The sequence below is a fragment of the Delphinapterus leucas genome, chromosome 2 (genome assembly GCF_059928025.1).
Source record: "Delphinapterus leucas isolate spDelLeu-1000000601 "Yukka" chromosome 2, BTC_Dleu_Yukka2, whole genome shotgun sequence".
Classification (NCBI taxonomy): Eukaryota; Metazoa; Chordata; class Mammalia; order Artiodactyla; family Monodontidae; genus Delphinapterus; species Delphinapterus leucas.
This window is the reverse complement of record NC_143130.1, coordinates 72,885,447-72,908,275: the sequence shown is the minus strand read 5'-3', so window position 1 is coordinate 72,908,275 and position 22,829 is coordinate 72,885,447. Positions and strand designations below refer to the sequence as shown.

The 22,829-nt window shown below is 51.9% G+C and overlaps 2 protein-coding genes across 4 annotated transcripts in view; one reads left to right on the top strand and one right to left on the bottom strand.

Annotated features, from left to right (window-relative positions):
• The first annotated feature begins 573 nt into the window (after nucleotides 1-573).
• Nucleotides 574-2,099, top strand: KBTBD13 (kelch repeat and BTB domain containing 13). Its single transcript, XM_022579459.2, has one exon. It carries the CDS (start codon nucleotides 591-593, stop codon nucleotides 2,097-2,099), a length of 1,509 nt encoding a protein of 502 aa, XP_022435167.2. The 5' UTR covers nucleotides 574-590.
• A 12,341-nt stretch (nucleotides 2,100-14,440) lies between these two features.
• Nucleotides 14,441-22,829, bottom strand: part of UBAP1L (ubiquitin associated protein 1 like) — a 32,295-nt gene continuing 23,906 nt past the window's right edge. For 2 of the 3 annotated variants that reach the window (XM_022579772.2, XM_030761699.2), the window contains 2 exons: nucleotides 20,375-20,476; nucleotides 14,441-19,299 (listed from right to left, as the gene is read on the bottom strand). In XM_022579772.2, coding sequence (XP_022435480.2) covers nucleotides 19,165-19,299; nucleotides 20,375-20,476 — 237 coding nt within the window. In that variant the 3' untranslated portion in view covers nucleotides 14,441-19,164. Of the gene's footprint in view, nucleotides 19,300-20,374; nucleotides 22,755-22,829 lie in introns of those variants that run through there. The other variant, XM_089907106.1, reaches the window with a different exon arrangement.

Here is a 22,829-nt window from a genome sequence, read left to right as displayed (position 1 = left end):
AGAAAAGCCCGTGCGCAGCAACGAAGACCTGACGCAGCCACAAATTAATAAAATTAAATAACCATTAAAAAAAAAAAGAGATTGGTCTAGCCCAGAGTCAGGGGCAGAGGCCCAAGCCAAAAGAAAACCTACTCTGGACCCCATCCCGGCCCACTCTACGTGTTCCACCTCTGCCTCTCCCTCGGGCACCCAAGTACCCCTGCCCCACCAACCGAAAGCGTGAGCTAGGTATTCATCCCGTCCTTGCTCTTTCCCAGCTGAATGACCTTGAACAAGTCATGTAAATTCTCTGAGCCTCATTCCGAACACTGTACAGACACTGTGGAAATACCGTGAAACAGGTGTTATTATTGGCCCCATTTCGAAGAAACAGAGGGCCAGAGTTAGGGTACCTGCACGAGGGCTTACAGCTGCTTTAGTGCAGGTTAAATGGGATATTTTGTAAACTGCCCTCATAGTGCCCTGAATGCAGTAGGTGCCCGGTATATGGTCACCATTATTACCATTTTTCTTACGGAAGTGAGTGACCCGGCAGGTCTCCAGATGCCCTCCGGGCCCTCGGCCATCCAGCCCGCTGGCCACCACATCACATGAGCCGTACTATCTTTAGCCAGGAAGATATTTATATGCCCCGGGTAAGTTTTTGCTGGTACGGGGGAGCCCCGGAGTCGGTGACCGCTGCATCCAGGCCCCCGGAGGCGGCCTCCGCGCCTGGGCCCGCCATGCCGCAGGGCCTTGGGGCCCTGATGCAGGTGTGGGTGGGCAGCCAGCTCTTCCAGGCCGACCGGGCCCTGCTGGTGGAGCACTGCGGCTTCTTCCGCGGCCTCTTCCGCTCGGGCATGAGGGAGGCGCGCGCGGCCGAGGTGCGCCTGGGCGCTCTGAGCCCCGACGGCTTCCGCACCATGCTGCGGGTGCTGCACGGCGAAAGGCCGGCGCTGGCAGCCCCCGACGAGCTGCTGCAAGCAGTGGAGTGCGCCGCTTTCCTGCAGACGCCGGCGCTGGCGCGCTTTCTGGAGCACAGCCTCACGTCGGACAACTGCGCGCTGCTGTGCGACGCTGCTGCCGCCTTCGGCCTGCACGACGTCTTCCACAGCGCCGCGCTCTTCATCCGCGACAGCGCCAGCGAGCAAGCGGCCGAGCTGGCGCTACCCGAGGCTCGCGCCTACGTGGCAGCGCTGCGACCCAGCAGCTATGTGGCCGTCAGCACTCACGCGCCGGCGCCCGGCTTCTTGGAGGACGCATCGCGCACCGTGTGCTACCTGGACGAAGAAGAGGACGCGTGGCGCACGCTGGCCGCGCTGCCCCTGGAGGCCAGCACGCTGCTGGCCGGCGTGGCTACGCTGGGCAACAAGCTCTACATCGTGGGGGGCGTGCGGGGCCCCAACAAGGAAGTGGTGGAACTGGGCTTCTGCTACGACCCCGACGGCGGCACGTGGCGCGAGTTCCCCAGCCCCCACCAGCCGCGCTACGACACGGCGCTGGCCGGCTTTGACGGCCACCTTTATGCCATTGGGGGCGAATTCCAGAGGATGGCCATGAGCTCCGTGGAGCGCTACGACCCGGCCACGGGCTGCTGGAGCTTCGCGGCCAACCTGCCGCAGCCAGCTGCCGGCGTGCCCTGCGCCCAAGCCCGCGGCCGCCTCTTCGTGTGTCTGTGGCGGCCAGCCGACACCACGACCGTGGTGGAGTACACGGTGACGGCAGACGCGTGGCTGCCCATAGCCGAGCTGCGGCGCCCTCAGAGCTATGGCCACTGCATGGTGGCCCACCGCGATAGTCTCTACGTGGTGCGCAACGGACCTAAGGATGACTTCCTGCACTGCGCCATCGACTGCCTTAACCTGGCCACGGGCCAGTGGACAGCGCTGCCCGGCCAGTTCGTCAACAGCAAGGGCGCGCTTTTCACGGCCGTGGTGCGCGGCGACACCGTCTATACGGTCAACCGCATGTTTACGCTGCTCTATGCCATTGAGGGTGGTACCTGGCGGCTGCTCAGGGAGAAGGCCGGCTTCCCACGGCCCGGCTCCTTGCAGACCGTTCTCCTCAGGCTGCCTCCCGGTGCACGGGGGCAGGTGGCCTCCACGACGCCAGAACTGTGACCCCTGGGCTGGGCTTTAGGAGGGGATGCCCAGAGTCTTCTCTGAGCCATGGCTGAGTCTATTAGACTGGCCTTAGGAGCTGCTGGGAACTTCTCTCTCCCTGCCCCAGGTGAGAAATTGGGGGCCTTGTGCCTTCTGCTTCTGGTGGTGTGAACATGTCCAAGGATCTCAGGAAGCAACGACTCTGGCATCTCAACCCTCAAATTACTTGGGCTGTCTTGAGAGCTGGTGGGTCACAATGTCAGTGGAAGGGATGGGGGGTAGGATTTCAATAATCCAGGCTTGTGTGTGAATGGGCCAGTAATTGAGCACCAGCTGGGAGTGGGTTAAGTGATGTTAATCAAACTGACAGGCAAGAGTTAGGCACCTACTGTGTGCTCAGCAGGGTGCTGCACCTAATGTGACTGTAGTTGACAGACAGGGGTCCATAAAGCTTAGAGTCTTGCCAAGGACAACAAAAGGTTTACACACATTTGTCTTGATCCACATAGGGCTGAAGGCAACAGGGCAAAAACAAACAAAAAAACCCAAACCCTGCAATATAATAAAGTCCTGAAGAAATCAGGGCAAAGGGAAAATAGGGAGAGGAAAAATATGTTACTCCAGGCAGAAGGGTAGTAAACTGTATGAAGAAGACAGGCAGGATAATTAGCTGCTAAATGGGGAGATTCAGAAGAGGAGAGACCGGGAAGGCTGGAGCAGATGGGAAGAGTCTGTGAGCCCTGCCTTTAAGGCAGAGCAGCTGTAGATGGAGGCCTTTGGGGAGGCAGTGAGGCTGCACTGGCTTGTAGAGACAGTAACTGAGCTGAACCTGGAGTGAGACCTGTGAGGGAAAAAGGGTTCCCCATACCCTCTAATGGGATGTGGGCCCGCAGGGGAGAACCCAGTTGGAAGTCCCTTATCCACTGCCCTTTTTGTCATCACTCCAGGGCAATAGACTATTAATTTGCATGACTTCAGGTTACTCAAGGTATGAGCCCAATTTTGGGCAGGTCTAACTGCCTCATCTTCCTCACCTGTATCCCTTCCTCTACATTCTACAGGTTAATTCTTTCCTCCTAGCCTCCACTCTTGCCATTCCCTGGACCTGGAATGCCGTTCCTCTTCCTCTCTCTCTGTTGGCTCTGTGCCTACCTTCTCTGTGCAGGGTTGGCTTTTCCCGACGATGGCTGCGTGCATTGCTCATTGGACCCCTGGCTGACGTCCTTTTCCATGTGTGTATGTGCACATGTGTGCAGCCGGGCACATACGTAGATAGCAAGAGCAGAGATCCTTTTGTGCTGTCAGCTGAGCTGGGACACTTTCCCACCTACAGAATAAAATGATGATGTCCTACAAAAGAACATGTCTACACAACAGAAACAGACTCACAGACATAAAGAACAGACTTGTGGTTGCCAAGGGAGAGGAGGGGTCAGGGAGGGAAGGATTGGGAGTTTGGGATTAGTAGATGCAAACTATTATATGTAGGATGGATAAACAACAAGGTCCTACACTATACCACAGGGAACTATATTCAATATCCTCTGATAAACCATAATGGCAAAGAATATATATATGTATGAGTCACTTTGCTGTACAGCAGAAATTAACACAACATTGTAAATCAACTATACTTCAATAAAAAAAATTTTTAAAGAAAAACATGAGGTCCTGGGACTTCCCTGGTGGTGCAGTGGTTACAAATTCATCTGCCAACACAGGGGACATGGGTTCAATCCCTGGTCCAGGAAGATCCCACATGCCGTGGAGCAACTAAGCCCGTGTGCCACAACTACTGAGCCCACACACCACAACTACTGAAGCCTGCACACTCTAGGGCCCGCGCTTCGCAACAAGAGAAGCCCCCACTCGCTGCAAAAGCCCATGCACAGCAACGGAGACCCAACACAGCCAACAAATAAATAGCTTTAGAAACAAACCAAAAACATGAGTTCCTGAAAGACATCAGGCTGTAGAGATCACTAGTTAGGGACCTGCTGCTGACCTCTGGTGCTGACCTCTGGTGTTAGATGAGGACTCTTATCTTGCCTCTAGAGTACCCTGACCCTGGTTTCTGGTCAGATGCCCAGCTCAGTCCTCCAGCCTCTCCAAGCCTCTGGGCAGACTTTGAGTGGTCCTAAGTGGTCTCCATCCTCCAAGACCCAAGGGCCGTGGGAAATCCTGGCCTCATCACAAATGGAGAATGCAGCATCAGCCTGGCACCTCCTGGGCATGGAGCCTAGTGTCTGGGCTGCCCCTCATTGCCTCCTCCCCTGACCTATGTTCCTGTGCCAAGCCCTGGAGAATGCTGCCCTCAGAAGCCTGGGACCTTTTAGGCCTGGATTAATTTAATCTGATGAGTCACAATAATAAATCCTGACTTGGGCATCCTGTGAATGATGTGCAAAGTACTTTCACATCCGTCTCCCCACTCCAGCCCTACCTCAGTCATGGGAGTTGGGTACCTTCTCCCAACTGATAAGATGTGTGAGGTTCAGAGGTCAAGTGACTGGCCCATGCCACAGAGCCCCTCACTTTTTTGTTCTATCAATATGTAATTTTATTCACACGTCAAAGATTTATCTAACTCATTAATAAGGGAACCAAAAGAATGGTAGGGCTGGTTCAAAGGCACATTTGAGAGACAAGAGATCTGTATATGTTGTTAGAAAACATATACTGAAATAAGTTTGCCAAGTACAGGTAAAGCTGGTTGGTGTCTTACAGGGAATAAAAACATAACTTTTGTGGTTCTCTACTGGACTAAATTCCTTTTCATCTTCTCATACATGCACATACATACTTGTACATGCAGCTACGTTAGCATGTAACTTTACAAAGTCAGGACTCTAATCAAGAGTAAATAGTAGAACAAAGGCACAGTCTCCTAGAGAATTAAGTAACTCTTAGTGCTTCAGCTCTGCCCCAGAATGACACTGAAAGGACATGCAGTCCTCCTTTTGCCTATTTTCAAGTTACGGATAATTTTTCTTAACAGCACAGACCGCTCTCCTCCTTGCTCACTCCTGATCAGTGCTAAGCGCACTTGCAGTCTTGAGATCCATTAGCTCATCTGCTCTCTCAACCCACAGAGCTTTGTTTGTCGGCTTTTAGAGCTGGCTGCGTGGACCAGCCCAGACAGGCCTGCTGGCTCCAGCGTTCGGTCGTCCTTAGGTCTAGACCAACCCTTCCTGAGACGCCTTTTATGTGTAATAAGCACACAGTGTTCACAGAGAGCATTCCCACAGTGGACTTATTTAAGCTTTGTAAGAATTTTAAGTGGTAGGCAGCTTGGCAACATCCCCACTCCCTTCTTAAAGATAAAGGAAAAAAAAAAACCCAAACACCCAAAGGTCGTGGGTGACTAGAAGAGGCACAGGTAGGAAGTGGCAGAGCCTGGCTTTGAACCCAGAGCCATGTGCTGTTTTGTGTCACTGCCTCTCTGCTTGACTGACATCCTGGGACGGACGGGGTAGTTCTGCCAGTCTCCTTTACACTCCCCTCCCTGTTACCCTTCTCTCTGTGCCTCTTCTCCTTGGGGTTCATCTGCCCCCCTGGATTCAGCCCCTTTCCCTCCTCCTCCTGAGATAGGAAAATTAACTGTCCTGGGTTCTCTTGCCTTAGGATCTAGCTGGTAGAGGAATGGCCCCCTTCACGAGGGTGTTAATGACTGAAGGCCCTGGCAGGTATCTGCACTTTGACAGATACTCCCTCCCTCTCACAGTGTGGGGAGGTTTTCACAATCCAGCCCACCTTACCCTCTGGCCTCACAGGTCAGGCTGCATTGTTTCTTCCTGTAGCCTGCCACCCTCAGCAAGGATGGTTACCATGTCTGGTTTGCAGGTGAGGAAATCAGCAGAAAGCTGAAATGGGTCACCCAAAGTCACACAGCCAGTCAAGTGGAAGAGCAAGGACCTGGGACCAGGACTTGGGATTCTCAGCCTCTCATACCCTGGCATCCAGACTTGACCACTGCATGAAGGTGTTTGGGGATGCGAGGCAGCTGCAGGAGGGCAAATTACAGAGATACTTAGAGGTTACTAAGCCCAGAAGGCTGGGTTTGAAATCTCTCTGTGCCTGCCCAGAGGGACACTCTAAGAAGTTTGTCCTTCCAGAGAGATCTACACACACACAAACACACACACACACACAGGGCTTAATGCAGCAAGGAGCATCTTCCTGAACCTCCATGACAGCCCTTCAGCCCCACTCTCTGGAGCTCTCTCCAGTCTTCTACAAACTTTCTCCTTCACCCTGACTCTGGATGCCCTGCACCCCAAGCTTTCCTCTCCCTGGGAATCATCCTGGTTTGCTTACATAGCCTGCCTGACAGAGGCAGAAGGAGACACCAGCCCTTCCCACACTCTACCCAGGGCCTGCTTCCCTGCTGGCCTCTCTTCGGCCTGCTCATATGGGCAGAGTCAACCTGATGATACGCCAGCCAGACCCTGTTGCTTTCCTGCTCAGACCCCTGGGTGCTCCTCATTTCCCTTGAGTGAAAGCCCAAGTCCTTTCAGGATCCCCTGCCCATTTCCTCCCTGACTTTATCTATCACCGCTCTCCGCCTGGCTTCATTGCTCTTCTTCAGGTACCCCAAGCACGCTCCCACCTCAGGGTCTTTGCACCGTGTCCCTCTGCCGGGCACACCTCCCTCCCTTTGCACCATGACCCTCTGCCGGGCACACCTCCCTCCCTTAGCTGCCTGGCTCACTCCCCACCTCCTATGGGCCTTTGCCCAAATGTCACTTTCATTCTGAGGCCTTTCCTGACCACCCTGCGTAAAATCTACCTCCCCCTTCTCTGCGTTCCCTACTCCTTTTCCTGTTTCCTTTCTCTCCATAGCATCTAGCATCATCTTCTATGCTCTATTTTTACTTGTTTAGTGTGTGTTTCCTTCTACTAAAGTTGAGCTCCATGAGGGCAGAGATTTGTGTCTGTTTGTTCACTGCTGTATCACCAGGACAATGAACAGAACACAGTAGGGGCTTAATAAATTTTGAATGAATGAATGGTGCTCAATGGATGTCAAAAGAATAAATGAATTAATCACATGGTCAACCAATCAAAGGAAAAACCCATAGAGAGAGGCTGTCAGATTTCAGAGGAGAGGGGTATCATTTCTGGCAGGGGTTGGGGTGGGCGGGTGACTAGGGGAGACCTTCATGAGAGGGTGATGAGCTGTGGGGTGCACAGCACACCGTGGGAAGAGTGGGATCTCAGCACAGCATCAGCTCAGAGGCCGCTTCTCCGGCTCCAGTGGAGGGGAGGAATTGGAAGTGCTAATCATCCCATGAAGAATTGTTCCTCTTGGTGGTGGAATACACACAGGGCTGGTCTGTTTATTTTCCTTTGGCCCCAAACAGCTGGGCCTCTTTTTCATCCTAATTGCTTTGCTTCAAGTTGCTGTCACTTCCCAGGAACAGTGGCAAGTTTAACTGCTGGTGGGAGACACAGCTGTCGGCAGACAGGCCACCTCTGAGCAGGCCCATTGTGGCCATGGAATACGGGACGCCAATGGAGGGGGGTCTCCCAGGACTCATCCCAGCAGTGTCCTCTGAAACCCTCATGATTCTGCCCCAGCTGAAGTGGGGCGCCTCTCTCTCTGGCACCTCAGCAACTAACAAAAGGTAAAGGGGTCCTTTTGTAGGGCTGCAGGGTCTTGGAGCAGGATATAAGCATCTCATCTAACCCCTCTTTTTACAGGGAGGAAAGGTAAGTTGGCAGGGGGCGGGGCAAATAACTTGCCTGGAGACACACAGCAATGCAGTGGACCACTCTGAGCTAAGACCCACATCTATAGAATCCTCTTCCCGTCACACCATGCTGCATCTCTTGTGTTGCCTTCCAGGACACCCATGAGTAAGATTACCCAAAATGACCCATCAGGCCTTCCCTCCCCGATTCCAGACCTCCATCCTTACTTTTTCCAGTAAATATCACCCCTCTTGCGTCACATTAATTCAGCACTCTGCTTTCATTCAGCAGATAGAGACAAAGGACTTGGTCTCTAATGGTGGTATTTGGGCACCTGGGCCCTTCACATCACACACACACACACACACACACACACACACACTCACAATTTTGACAACTCTAAGGGTGGCCTTATGACTTTGGCCCGCTGTGCTTTTCTTTCCAGGAACATATTTTCATTCTCACTGGAGCCTTCACGGATGGGCCTAGCCCCACAGTCCTGATTAGCAGAGGGAATTTCAGGGGCTCAGAGAGGGGGCGAGCGTTGGTTTGGGGTGGAAACAAGGTGCTGAGGCTCTGCCTTCTGACCATGGGAAAGCCTCTTCACCTTTCTGATATTAAGGTGTCTCGACTCTAGACAGGGAGGGTAATTCCTGTCCCAGAGGATGGTTATGAGAGTCAAATATGACCTAGAGGCTAGCACAGGTTATGCTCACCATCCATATTCCTCTCTCCTCCCTCCCCCTCCTCACCTCTTATTGAGACCCTTTCTGTGAGACAGGCACGGGTGGGATGAGCCAAGCATGGCCCTGCAATCCACGCATTTATCACTCAGTGAGGAAGCAGGACGGCGGAACAGGTAAGCGTCGGCTTTGGCATCAGGAGATCTGGGTTCATATTCCGGCTCCGTCACTTGCCAGCTGTGTCATCTTGGGCAAACTCGGTTTCTTTATAAAACGTTGAGGATGATAAGGCTTACCGTACAGAGCTGTTGTGCAGGTAGATCACGGGAAGCCCCTGTAGCTCTCCCAGGAGGGAGGGAGGTTGGAGCCTGAGTGTGAAGAGCCTTGAACGCCAGGCTGAGAACGTGGGCCTGCTCTGTAGGAAAAGGGAGCCATAGCAAAGGTTTGAGGTGGAGACTATGGAAGACGGATATCGTGCTTCTCGAATTCCAATACCAGGCCCCTCGCCCGCCCTGCCTGCCCCTCTAGAGCCACTCTCCCCTCCCCCTGCCTCCCGCCCCAGGAGGCTGCCCTGCTCTCTTGATTTTGGCTCCCCATGGGGGCACCTGAAGAAGACAAGGGGTAGGGAGGAGTGGGAGGTCCAGGGACTTCGTTGGTGGCTCCCTCCTTTGCCGGGCTGCCTCACACTGACTTTTTTTCCTCCAGTGACCAGAGTCACAGCTCCTGTCAGGTCGCCCTTCCCGTGCAGTCCTCTCAGTCTCCAGGTTGTGGTGGCCACCTCTCCCCTCCCCCTGCAGGCCTGGGGGTGGTGAGAGCCCCACTGTTGCCAGCCCGGCACTATCCCTATAGTAGTAGCCTCCATCTCTTTCCTCAAGTCTCCTCTAAGGACGTGATCTGACTTGCCATCTCTTTCCTGCCATGATCCGTGCCCTGTTCGCTCTGGCTCTCGTCTCTCTGGGCATCTGTCACCAAGTGGCTTGGCTTGCTACAGCAAAGGATACAGGCTTACCTCGCGTTACTGCGCTTCGCTTTATCGTGCTTCGCAGATGTTGATTTTTTTTTTACAAATTGAAAGTTAGTGGCAACCCTGCGTTGAGAAAGTATCACGCCATTTTTCCAACAGTACTTGCTTACTTTGTGTCTCTGTGTCCCATTTTGGTAATTCTCACAGTATTTCAAACGTTTTCATTATTATTATATTTATTATGGTGATCAGTGATCAGATGTTACTGTTATAATTATTTGGGGGTGCCATGAACTGTGCTCATATAAGACTGTGAACTCAATGGATAACATTAGTTTTTATGTTATTTTCCATAACATAACATTTTGTGGAAAAACCCAAATGGACTTTTTGGCCAACCCAGTAGAATACAATATAGTGTAAACATAACTTTTACACGCACTGGGAAACCAAAAAATTTGTGTGACTCACTTTATTGTGATATTTGCTTTATTGAAGTGGTCTGGAACCGAACCCGCAATATCTCTGAGATATGCCTGTTCTGGAAAATGTCCATCTCAGTATCTTGGCCTGATTACACAGTGATGGGAATCAGAGAAACGTCTTACCAGAAGGGGTGGTGCCTCAGTGACCGGAAGCTAGGGCCTTGCCTCCCAAGCCACTTGGATTTGAGGGGAAAAAAGTGACCTTTAGAAGCTCTTGGAGGAGTGGCTGGGAATGAAACCACCAAATGCATGAGCTCCAGGGAGCACAGCTTCTGCTGCCCCCTCCCAAGTGAGGGACCAGGCAGGTCTGCAGCCCTGGCCACTAGGCAGGGCCTGGCTCTCCACTGCCTTGGTCAGACCTGACCTTTACTAGGTTTAACCAAGGGGTCCTGAGGGGGACAGCAGGGAGCCCTAGAGACATTTATTCCAGGCCCAGCCCTGCCACCCATTTGCTGGGTGATGTCGCACACGATGCTCTACCTCTCTGAGCCCCACTTAGCATCTGTCACTGAAGATGACAGCCTTTGGTGCACACATTTGCTGTGTGGTCAAGTGAGGGGATGTGTGCACATGTTCACTGGTGGTCAAGTGAGGGGACGTGTCTGCAGGCCCGTGTTGAGGGGAACCCAGTGCTCCAGCTTCTAGCTCAGACTTTCTGGATTCTAACTCAGTTCTAGCACTTTCTGACCAGGTGACCTTGGGCAGTTCTTAACCTCTCTGAGCCTCAGGTGGCATCTGTCAATGAAGACTGTTGGGAGGTGAGCGAGCTATTACACAGAAGGAGCTTAGGATAGTACCGGGCCCACAGCAAGTGTCAGTAAACCCCAGAAAACTTTCCACCCTCAGGCGAGGTCAGTGGGTTATCTTGCCAGTAGCAGTCGTTCTGGCTTCAGATGGAGAAGGCAAATAATGTCTACATGGTGTGGTTGGGAACCTCAAAGAGGGCCTTTGGCCTTGAAAGCATCTTTCACCATTCTTCCTGGTTGGCCGTTATCTCCAGAGTGTAACCCCGGGACCCTGCACTGTCTTAGGGTCATAGGCCTGGTGGGGTGGAAGGGCAGGCATGTGAGTCCTCTCGCCAGACACTGAGACGGTGTCATCCCTGTGATCCTTGGGCCCCAGCCCCTGTACCCGAAGGCACTGAACGCTTGGGGAGCTCAAAATACTTCTCTTAGCTTCAGCAGCAGTGACCTACCTTGAAACCCGAGAACAACTATCACTCAGCCATTTCCTTGGCCACCGGCCCCCACGTAGCCTGGCATTGGGGTGGGCAGAGCAAAGCTGCTCATCACAGAGACAGGGCTGGTCACCTTCTTGACCAGCAGTGCCCACCCCTCTCCTCAGAGCTCAGCCTGGTCCACCACAGAGAGCATGGTCACTGCTTCCAGCCTGCTCAGGGACAGTGACCCATGCTTGTTTCTGTCCAGCCCTGCTGCCATCAAAAAGGGGCCATGTGCTCCCCAAAGGAGCACATCACAGGGCTCATGAGCCAACTTGGACCTCTGTCCCTTCCACGGAGCACTAGGGGCCTCGTGCAGATTAGCACCGCCACCCTCCCAGCAGCCACAAGGATGCCTTACTCTGGTCCCAGACACGTGGTCCCTCCAGGCTCTGAGGGGCTGCGCAATAAGGAATGGGGACCGGCTGCCTTTGTGCCCTGAAACCACTGTGCTGATAGTGTCATCCCAAGTACCCAGAGCTTCCCTTAATACTTTCTGGCGAGTCTTTCACCTGGCAATTCAGTGAAACGTCTACGGAAGCCAGTTACCTTCGGCATGGCCACTCCCCAGAGGGCTAACTTTCATGGTTTCCCTCCTCCCCTACCTTCCTCCCTCTTCCTTCTGCAAACACTCAGAGCACCTCCTCTACCACAAGCTGCGCCAGGCATGGGGGCAGAGAGACAAAGCGAGTTCGGTCCCCACCCCCAGGGCTTCACATGGAATGACGGAGGTGCCCCGTCAGCAGTTACAGGACCACAAGGTGTCTCTGATGGACACAAGCCCCTTCGTGAGACCCAGGACCTCCAAGCCTCCTGGCTGCCCATGCCTCGGCCCATATTTCCCTCATCCTGCTTTACAGCCTTAGACTTTTCTCTAGATTCGAGGGGTGACAGGACACCCTCTGCCCCATTTGGCGCTGCCTTTACTCCTATTCTCTCATTGCATCCAGCAGGGTGCTTTGGTTGTCAGCAAGAGAAAACAACTTTGGCTAAGTTAAGGAGAGCAGAATTCTAGTGGAAGGACGTTGGGTAGCTCTAGGCTCCCAGGGATGGTCAGAGCACTGGCTGAGAAAGGACAGAATGAGTGTGCTCAAGGTTCCAAGGTGACATGCCAGAGTTGGCCTGGCCCTGTGCAGGTGACATGTGTCCACCCCCTGGTCAGGAGAGGACAGGGCACTTTGACAACAAGATGACCCACAGCTGGGGGAGGTAATTCCTCCAGGTTCACTGGGTATCATTTAAAAGTAAGGGAGGGGCTAACCAAAAGTTTATCCAAGTTTGCTTTCTACATCAATAAACTCTGCCAAATACTCAACAAAAAAAAGGGAGAATGGCCCCTAGCTGGGTGGCCAGAAAACAGCAGTGCTCACTATGGTCTCCCTTCCATCCCCCATGTTGGCACCACTGTGTCAACTCTGTAGCTCGCTGGCTGCAGCATCAAATCCAAACTCCTCAAGGCCCAGCCACAGCCCTCCAGGCACACTGAGGAGCTCACCAGTTCCCTCCCACCCCAGGTGGTCTCATGCCTGGGTGACAGCGGCCTGGAATGCCCTTCCTCTCCTTCTCCATGCGAAGAACTCCTGCCCATCCTGCAAGACCCAGCTCAGCTGTGCCCCCTCCTGGACGACACCTCGTGCCAGCCTGAGGTTCATCTCTCAGCCCGGCTCAAGCTCCTGCGGGTGGGGGCTCACCTCTGCCTGGAGGCTGCCCTCCCTGCACCAGCATTGGTGGCTTAGGAGCTGTGTCTGTCCCCATGGCGGAGCTCCTGATGCTCTCCCCGCCACCCCCCATCTCCTCCTTGTGCCGAGCACAGGGTCGGCGGAGGTTCATGACATTGCTTGGCTGCTGAGGGTTTCAGAGTCTGTGATTAAGCCATGCCCTGGGCTGGTCTGTCCTGGGTCCCTGGGTCCCCAGCCCCCTGGCTTCCATCCTTCCACTCTCACCCGGCACCCAGTGAATGTCTCTGTTCAGCCTGGAAACATTTCTTAACGACAAAAAATAAATAAATAATAAAATCATAGGTTAAAAATCTCGAGCAATAAAACAGCAGATGACGTTGAATGGGCAACTTCCCAGAGGACACAGAACACACGTCTCCTGAGTGGGTGGCCTTATAAGGACAGGTTCAGGAGGAGAATGGGCAGGAGGCAGAGCCACCCACCAGCAGAGGGGGAGGTTGGCATGGGGGTGGGTGCCCCACCGATGGGCCGGGAGTGGAGCCAGCAGGCTAGGACCCAGCTCCACCAGAGGAGGGGGAAAAGTACCACCTCCAGAGGTCCTCGCTGGGCCAAAGCCCGCCTGTCCTTCTGCCTTCCCGGCTTCAGCAGCACAGGCTCTGACCTGCTGCCAGCCAGCTGCCATGCTGCCCTACACCGCCCAGCCGAGCACCAGGAAGCCGCCCACCCTAGGACAGGCCATTTCTCATTCTTCTTCCTACTTCCCTGCACTCGTGGCCCAGCAGGGCTTGGCACCCAGCTGGCACCCAGTAAAGCTGTATTGGCTGGAAGATTAGTAAGTGAGTGGCTGTTTGGTGGTAGTTTTAGCTCATCAGCTGGGCTGTAACGCCTGGAATACAGGGGCAGTGCCTTCTCAGGGAGTCCAGTGCACAGCTGAGCAGGTGCTTAACAAAGGATTTGGTGCTTGAGTGGGGCCTGCCTTTGAGTAGAGCTGAGCAATCAGTTCTTACCTCACTCAGGATCACTTTGTCCCCGGCACGAAGGCACACACCTCCACAACTGCTCCAGAGAATGCCTGTGACAGGGGCTTCACTCCTCCTGAGGACAGTGTGTGTGTGGGTATAAGAGAGAGAGGGAGTTTCTAGGAGATTCTTGGTTGTTAAAGGGTTCCTCTGAGCCCAGCATGTCTGGGAACAAAGCCCTCACCCTTGGGGTCAGAGGGTGAGGGGAGGTGTGCACCAGGAGGCCCTGTCCTGAGGGAGGGGCTCTGGAAGCCTCCCCCAATCTCATTAGGAAAGACTCTTTCCAGAGCTCCCAAAAGCCCCAAATCCTCCTTGAAGTGAGTCTAAAAAGAGACAGAATGGATGGTGAAATAAGGTGAAAACTGGGAGTGCCACCCCATCCCTTGGCAGGCTTTTTACTCAGCCAAACCTTATCATTTATGAGCTACTGTTCATGAGGTAAGCATTGCTGTCTCCCTGAATCCTCTTTTAGAAAGCAAAGCGTGTTTCTCTGCAGGGGCCGACAATCACCTCTCTAATCACCAGATGAGGTAGGAGGACAGGGCAGGATGGGGAGGGGGAAGGGAGGGAGTGTGGAAGGAAGGGGGCTGAGAGGGGAGGAGGGTCCGGGAAGAGGAAACTCCTGACACCTCCACGTGATCCTTGGAGGCCAGCTGTTACCTGAGGGTGCATCCTCCTCCACTATCTCCAGAATGGAAGGGTCAGGGCCAAGAGGAGGCTCTGGCAGCCCCTCAGCTGGCACTGCTCCCGGTGCCAGGAGAATGTTGTCAGCTGCAGAAGGTTGACTCAAGTTGAAGCAAGAGCCCCAGAGGCTCCTGTTAGAGGTGAGAGAGGAGAAGAGCCAGCTGTGTTAGCTTGAGCCTGGTGAGGGCCCAGGCTCAGACCCTGACCCCTGGGTAAGGCCTGCTCCACTGTCATTCTGTTCCAAAATAGAAATGTCCTTTGTATAACGAGTAATGCAAAACACAACAAAACTCCCTTATGTGACTGCCTGAAATTCCACCATTAGTCACGTATTATTTTGGGTTAAGCATTGCCCCCTGTGCTGGACGGAATAATGGTCCCCCAAAGACATCCATGTCCTAATCCTTGGAGTTATTATCTACCTTACATGGTAAAAGGGACTTTGCAGATGAGATTAAGGATTTTGAGATGGGCGATTATCCAGATGGGCCCAAAATAATCATAAAGATCCTTATAAGAAGGAGGCAGAAGGGTCAGCTAGTTAGAGGGCACACATTTCCCTGGGAAGGGAACACACAAAGAACTTGAGGTTTCGGCCTGAAATAGTTTCTGAGGGCCTCCCACACACACACCACACCCTCCCCATGAGGGAACATGGTTGGGACACAGAAGGGCAGACAGAGTATATGGGGACAGAAGTGAAAGCAAAGCCTCAGGGAGCACTTGCTTCATTCTGCATCCTTGGGCCAGGCCTTGGTCACCACCTGGTCCCCTGACTCCACCATCCGCCTGGCTTCCTCTCCAAGGGTCACATTGTTTAGACTCTGGCTTCTGGTAGCTGAGTGTGTCATCTGCTGCTGTTTCAAGGGGACACCAATGACCCTTACTGTTAGCTGTAGAGATTATCTTTCTCCCAGAATCCTCTGCTCAAAACACCTTCTTAAACCCTGCTGACCAAAGAGGCCGAGTCACTGGGGGAGAGGTTCTCCCAGGTTTTCTGAGTTTGATTATAAATGCTGGAGATTTGTTAACCATAATGATAATGAGAAGGATGACAGACTAAAGGTAGTAGTGATTATAGAACAAAGCAGGGTATAAATATGTATAAATAATAGCTACTAGATGCCATGTCACAAGCTTCCTGTACACTCTCCTGTTCAATCATCCTAACTGGGAAATTTTAGTGTCCATATTTTATGAATAAGAAACTGAGGCACAGAGAGGTTATGTGACTTGCAAAAGGTCACATAGTTTGTAATAGGGCTGTAGTTTCAGCTCAAATCTGACTTCAGAGTACATGCCTTTGACTACCACACTATTCTACCTCCTAAAAAATAATTTAAACTAACTGGGCCCATTGATGTCTCATTTTTAATCAAGCAATAGTTTTCTAGGGATGGGAAAGTTTGGGGCAGGTGGGAGAAGGATGGGGGAGTGACATGGAGGAAGGCCCTGTGACGTGGGGGAGAGGCCAGCCAACTGGTCGCCTCTAAACAAGGGGACCTAATAAGGTGGCAGACTGAGGCCAGATCACCTTAATCAAAACGTAAGTAGCTTTAGATTTAACATTACATCTTAGAAATTGAATTTGAATTTTACTGTCTTTTCCAAGAGCAGTTTTATTTTTGACTAACAATGCCATCTCGCCGATTTCTAAAATAGTTTTATGTTGCCTGCAAGTTATTTAAAGCAAGTTTCAAGGCCAAAGAATATTTTTAATGTAATTTCAAGTTGGCAGGCATTGAGGCTTAATGGAAAGCACCCAGGGGCTGGATGGGCCTCAGGAAACCTGGGTTGTAGTCCCAAACTTGTTGTTTAGGCCTGTGTAGGCCTCCAGAAGTCCTCACTGCATGTTCAAACAAGATTATATTTGCGTTTTTTACAGGCCTCAACTCCAGGTCCAGCCCTGTTTGTTGGGTGGAGGGGGCTGAGAGGTTTTGGTTCTGTGCTAATTGCTGCAGGTCATTGCTCAGGGCAGCTGAGAAGGGCAGAGGCATCAGCATCTTGTCTTCTGACCTCTGCTTGCCTGAGTCATGGGCAGCTCCAGCAATTTGTCCCCTCAATCCCTGGGGACCTCCAGAAGCTAGGCCTGGGGTGACTGGAGACAGCTTTGGTCCCAACCTGCCCAATCCCCAAATGAGGAAAGACTGACATAGGACCACAGATTGTGAGGGCAGAAGCCAGATCTCTGGCTCTGATATCAGACACACTGGCCATGGGCCCATTAAATTGAATAAAAATCCCCAGAGATACTGGCCTAAAAACAGACACATAGATGAATGGAACAGAATAGAGAAACCAGAAATAAACCCACACATATGTGTGGTCAATTAATTTACAACCAAGGAGCCAAGGATATACAATGGGGAAAAGACAGCCAGTCTCTTCAATAAATGGTGTTGGGAAAACTGGACAGTCACATGCAAAAGAATAAAACTCAACCACGATCTCACACCACACACAAAAATTAACTCAAGGGAATTAAAGACTTGAATGTTAGACATGAAACCATGAAACTCCTAGAAGAGAAAATAGGCAGTAAGCTTCTTGACATCGGTTCTGGTGATGATTTTTTGACTCTGACACCCAAAGCAAATGCAACAAAAGCAAAAGTAAACAAGTGGTACTACATCAAACTAAAAAGCTTCTGCACAGTAAAGGAAACTATCAACAAAGTGAAAAGGCAACCTACATAATGAGAGAAAATATTTGCAAATCATATATCTGATAAGGGGCTAATATCCAAAATATATAAAGAACTCATACAACTCAACAGCAAAAAAACACACAATATGATTAAAAAATGGGCAGATCTGAAAGGACATTTTTCCCAAATAAGACATACAGGTGGCCAACATGTACATGAAAAGATGCTCAGTATCACTAATCATCAGGGAAATGCAAATCAAAACCACGAGATACCATCTCACACCTGTCAGAATGACTATGATCAAAATGACAAGAAATAGCAAGTGCTGGTGAGGATGTGGAGAAAAGGGAACCCTTGAGAACTGTTAGTGGGAATGTATATTGGTGCAGTCACTATGGAAAACAGTGTGGCGGTTCCTGAAAAAATTAAAAATAGAACTACCATATGATCTGGCAATTCCACTTCTGGATATTATCTAAAGAAAACAAAAACACTAACTTGCAAAGGTATCTGCATCCCCATGTTCATTGCTCTACTATCTACAAGAGCCAAGATATGGAAACAACCTAAGTGTCCATTGATGAATGCATGGATAAAGAAACTGTGGTGTAAATATACAATGGAATATTATTCATTGTAAAAAAAGAATGAGATCTTGCCATTTATGACAACATGGATGGGCCTTGAGGGTATTATGCTAAGTGAAATAAGTAAGACAGAGTAAGACAAATACTGTATGATCTCTCATATGTGGGATATTAAAAAACAAAGAAACAAATAAAAACAAGCTCATAGATACAAAGAACTGATTAGTGGTTGCCAGAGGTGGGGGATGGAAGGGGGGGAAATGGGTGAAGGGGGTCAACAATAACAACCAAAAAATCAATTAAAAAAAGAAAAAGAATCTCCAGAGAGCTTGTTATAATAATGAAACAGATTCCCAAGGGCTGCCAAGCTGGACTTTCTGAATCAGATTATCCAGGAGTGGGGCCTTGGACATTTTAACAAACTCCCCAGGGCATTCTTATGGATAGCAGTCAGGGCTAATCACTCCACTTATCCTAGGGAAACTTAGGCCCAAAGAGGCCTTGAGCCATTCATCAGCAGAACCAAAATCAGAATTAGGTCTTCTGACCCACAGTTAGATATTCTTTGCACCCCAAGACCAGAAACCTACAGGACCCAAAGAACTGCACATCATTTATTTGTTTTAATTTTCTTAAACTCAAAGTTACTAATGCCCTTAGTTTAAAGAATCAAATATAGGTCATTTTACACAGCTTATATGAAGACAGTTCCTCGCCTACGCAACTCCATCTGCCCCTCCCCGCAAGGAACCACTTTCAACTCTTTTAGCTGATTCTTTTGGTATTGAAGGAAATCAGACTGTCACCCCAAAATATGCCTCTTTGACATAATTATTTTGAGCTGAAGGCAATTAAGAAGCAGCAAATGCAGGAAAAGCTCTCTCTACCCTTCCCCTCTTTTCTGCTTAAAGGCAGGATATAAATTCTCCTTTTCTGGAGACAGATTCTTGTCAGCCCAGAAATGTACCAGGGGAGCCTACAAACAAACCTTACTCCATTAGCTCCCTCCCATATATTTACCTTCCCACAGTTTGCCATCCTTGGAAGCCTAAAACTGTTTTCCTTTGTCCTGTCATTTCTCTACAAATTTATAGTTCTTTGTTGAAGATGCTATATAAGCCAGAGTTCTAAACTGCTACTTTGAGTTACTTTTCACTGAAGTTTCTCAGGCATGATGTGTGCCGCATGCATTAATAAACTTTTATTTTTCTCTTGTTAATCTATCTTTTTGTTAAAGAGCCCCAGTTGAAATCCTAAGATGGCTAAAGTTTTGCCTCCTTTACAGTATTTATTCCCACCCTTGGCATCATTTGCATTTTTACAATGAGTATGCATCAATTTGTTATTCTTATGTGGTCTTCATAATACAGTCAGGATGGACTGCCAGGGATGCGTGGGCACCGCGAGGTGCATCCAGGGTCACTGGGCGCAGGCTACCAGCTCCTCCAGGGCTTGCTCACGGCAGTTGCCGTGGACCAGCAGCACCTCCTTGATCCGGTCCTGCTGGAAGCCCATGTCGCTGAACTGCTCCGAGAGGCGCAGGAACTCCCCTGCCTGAGGAACAGGAGGCAGAGAGGGCGTGGGGGACTCTGTGAGGCTGGGCCTCTGCCCTGGGGAGCCCCCTCCCAGGTGGCCACCGTACATACCCCCAGAAAGCTGTGACCCCCACAGGCCAGGTGAGCCTGATCCTGGGCAGCACCTGTGGTTTTCCTGTACCTCAGTGACATGGGCTCAAACCTCCCTTCCTGTGCCAAGGAAGGGGAGCCCAGCCAGGCTGCCAGCTCTCTCTGTGCGGCTTTCCTTCCCCACTCTGGCTCACTCCTGACTCCCTGTGCTCGGGTGCTACGCTGGGGCAGGAAGAGGAAGGCTGCATACTGGTGCCCAGAGGATGCACAGCGCAGGGTCTCTGTCCAGGCCCCAAACCCTGCCAAGGTCTCACACAGCACAGCCTCTGCCTGTCTTCCTCCTCCAGCCCCAGTGCTTGAAACTTCCCTGCCCCTCCCCGCTCCTCTCCTCGGCATCTCTCCCACCCCTGCATCCCTCCCTCAGCCTCTGTGAAGACTGCTGGCCTGAGCCAACTGCCAGTTGTGGACAGGTCACATTCATCAGGCACTTAGAATGTCCTCCTACTGGGACCACAGCCGCATGCATTCTGGGTTTCCAGGTAGGTGGCACACTCCCCGAGCACAGAGTTCAAGCACCTTTCTGCTACCTATCTAGCTCCTGTCTGGGTGTCTGACAAGGAGTGAAAGTCAATGTTTGTTGTGTTGATTCAGTTAAATAACACTAAAAGCCCTCCCTCCTGCATCCTCCCCACCCCTTCCCCTTCCCCCTCCCCTACCCTATCCCTTCCCCTTCCCCTACTCCTTCCCCTTCCATTACCCCTTCCCCTTCCCTTACCCCTTTCCCTTCCCCTTGGGTCCTCTCCCCTTCCCCTTCCCCTTGGGTCCTCTTGCCTTCCCTGTGTCCCATCTCCCTGGGCTGTCTCCTTCTCCCCAGGGCTGAGCAAGCAGGCTGTCTCCTGTGGTCCCCAGGCCGGCTCTGGCACTGGTCCTCCCCAGCACACCAGCCTCGTGTGTGCACCCCACACCTCCCCTCCCCGGGGGCCCAGGCTGGAGGCCCTGCTGACCTGGCTCTCGGAGAACTGGAACATCTCCATGGCCTCATCCACCAGGCCTTCCTCGTAGCCCTGTCGCAATAGCCGGTCACAGGCACTAAGGTAGCTGAGAAACTGGGCAGGAAAGGTGCACAGAGGGAAGGAGGTTAAGAGGGGTGGCAGGGGGCAGCAGATGGGGTGGAGGAGGCACCCAAGGGCCTCGTTAAGGCTGAGCTCAGGGCCAGGCTGACTGGGCAACCTGCCACACACAACGTGGCCCCAGAGACCCACGAGCCAACAGAAGAGGGTCAGAGGCCTCCCCTGGGGACAGGTGGATAGCAAAGCCTCACCAACTGTCCCAAGCTGGGGGCTGGAATCCAGGAAGAGGGCTGTCAGGGTGGGCTAAGGTGTTCCCAGAACCTAAGTGGGGAATGGGCCAGGGCTCAAACATGGGTATCTACCCACCACCCACCCAGGATGCTTACCCTCCCTAGTGAGCACCCACCTATGAGAAGATAACCTCCTCTCCCACACACAGCTGTGCACCCCACCCATCGCCAGACACATAACATCTTTGCCATCCAGGACCCCGTGGGCCCCACTCTCTGCAACAGTCCTGCACCAGCGCTGGAAAGGGGAGGGGACAGTGGAGGACCCACAGGGAGGAACACCTCTTCCAGCCACTCCCTGCTTAGTCATCAGGGGCTACTTTTGCCCTCAGCATAAAGTGCTACCTCCCAACCCAGTTTCAGTGGCCAGCTTACCTCTGTCAGCAGCCCAGCCGCTCCCTCAGCACCCCCAGACTTCTGCACAGCCGGTTCCAAGGCCAAGGCCAGCCTCACTCCTCTTCCCTGGGGAGCCTCTCCCCACCCCCCATCTCCACCAGGTGCTCCCACAGCACCCCATGCTTCCCCTCACATACAGCTTTGTAATTGCTCTACTGTCTTTCTCATCCACTAACTTTTTGTTCCACGAGGGAAGACTTCTGTCAGTTTTGTTCACCACTGTGTTCCTAGAACCCAGCATGGCAGGCAGGCAGAAGGAGCTCAATAAATGTATGCTGTGTTTATAAAATGAATTAAGAACTACCTTCCGGGAGCTTACAGCTCAGTGGGGGTGATAAACCAGATACAGGAAAACATGAGTGCCTGTTTCTGCAGACCTTCAGAACTGGGCAGAAAACACAGATCATAATAGACTAATGGTTTTCAAATTGTTTTAGCTTCTGAACTGTCCAAGCACCAGGGGGCTTCAACAGTAACAGGGTAAGGTTGAAGCTGCTCTGGGAGAACTGTGGGCAGGAGGTGGAGGGAGCCCAGAGTCCAGTGCCCCCACCTCAGGGACCCTGCTCTGGGCACATTTTGAAAACCACTCAACCAAACTCTCCTTGCACAGTTGAGGAAACTGAAGTCTAGGCAGGGCGGGCAGCTTGCCCCAGGTCCCAGGACTAGGGCTCAGATCACCTGACCTCTTGGCCAGTGCCTTGTCCATCGGGGGGCTAGCTGCTAGAGGAGGGGCTTTGAGCTGGCTTGAAAGTAGACAGGGTTTCTGAAGGTGAAAACAGGGGCAGGGCAGATGGGGGATGCTCCCTTCACCTCTTGGTTCATCGACAGCAAAGGTTCTCAGCCTTGGTGCTGACTGTAGCTACCTGGGAGCCTTAAAACTACTGGTGCCTCAGTATCACTACCCGTAAACTGCTGATGCTCACCTCCAGAGGCCCTGATATGACTGGTCAGGGGGGCAGCCTGGGCACTGGGACTTTTACAGCTCTCCAGGTGATTCCTGTGTGCAGCCAAGGTTGAGAATCTCTGACTCAGTCCACACTAGTAGACCCAAGCCAGGCTGCATATCAGAACCATGCATATCAGAACCATCTGCAGATCTTTTAAAATGATAGGGCCCTGGGTCCACTCCAGATCCACTGATTGGGACTCTGCAGAGTAGGTCCTGAGAATCTGCATTTGTAAGGATTCTCCTGCTTGGTCAGTTACCAGGCCTATCTCAGGCCCCACAGTAGGTGAGGATGTCACCATCAGACTCCAGGATGGGACCTCCAGCAGTTATTGATTATAAACACATATTCCCCTCCATTCTGTGAATGGGGAAAGTGAGGCTCAAAGAGGGGACCTGATGTGCCTAGAGTCCCATGGCAAGTCTGGGCCCGGCCTATGGACCCTCACACATGCCACCCACACCTGTCCTGCAGGCAGTCAGTAGACACATCGATCCTTGTGGAAGGAGGGAAGGAGTGATGGACAAAGCTTATCTTTTGTATCTTTTCCTCTCTCCTTCTTTCTTCCAAGTGCCCTGTCTCTATCACCTGATGCCCCCCCTCCTGGACCATCCGTCGTTCATCTCTTTTCAAAAGGATTTACTGTAGTGTTTGTCTTTCAAAGGGAGAAGGGCTGTGAACCTAAAGGAGATGCTCAGTTAATGGTGGAGCTTCACAGAACAGAGAGGAATACTAACTTGGTGGGGGAGGATAGAT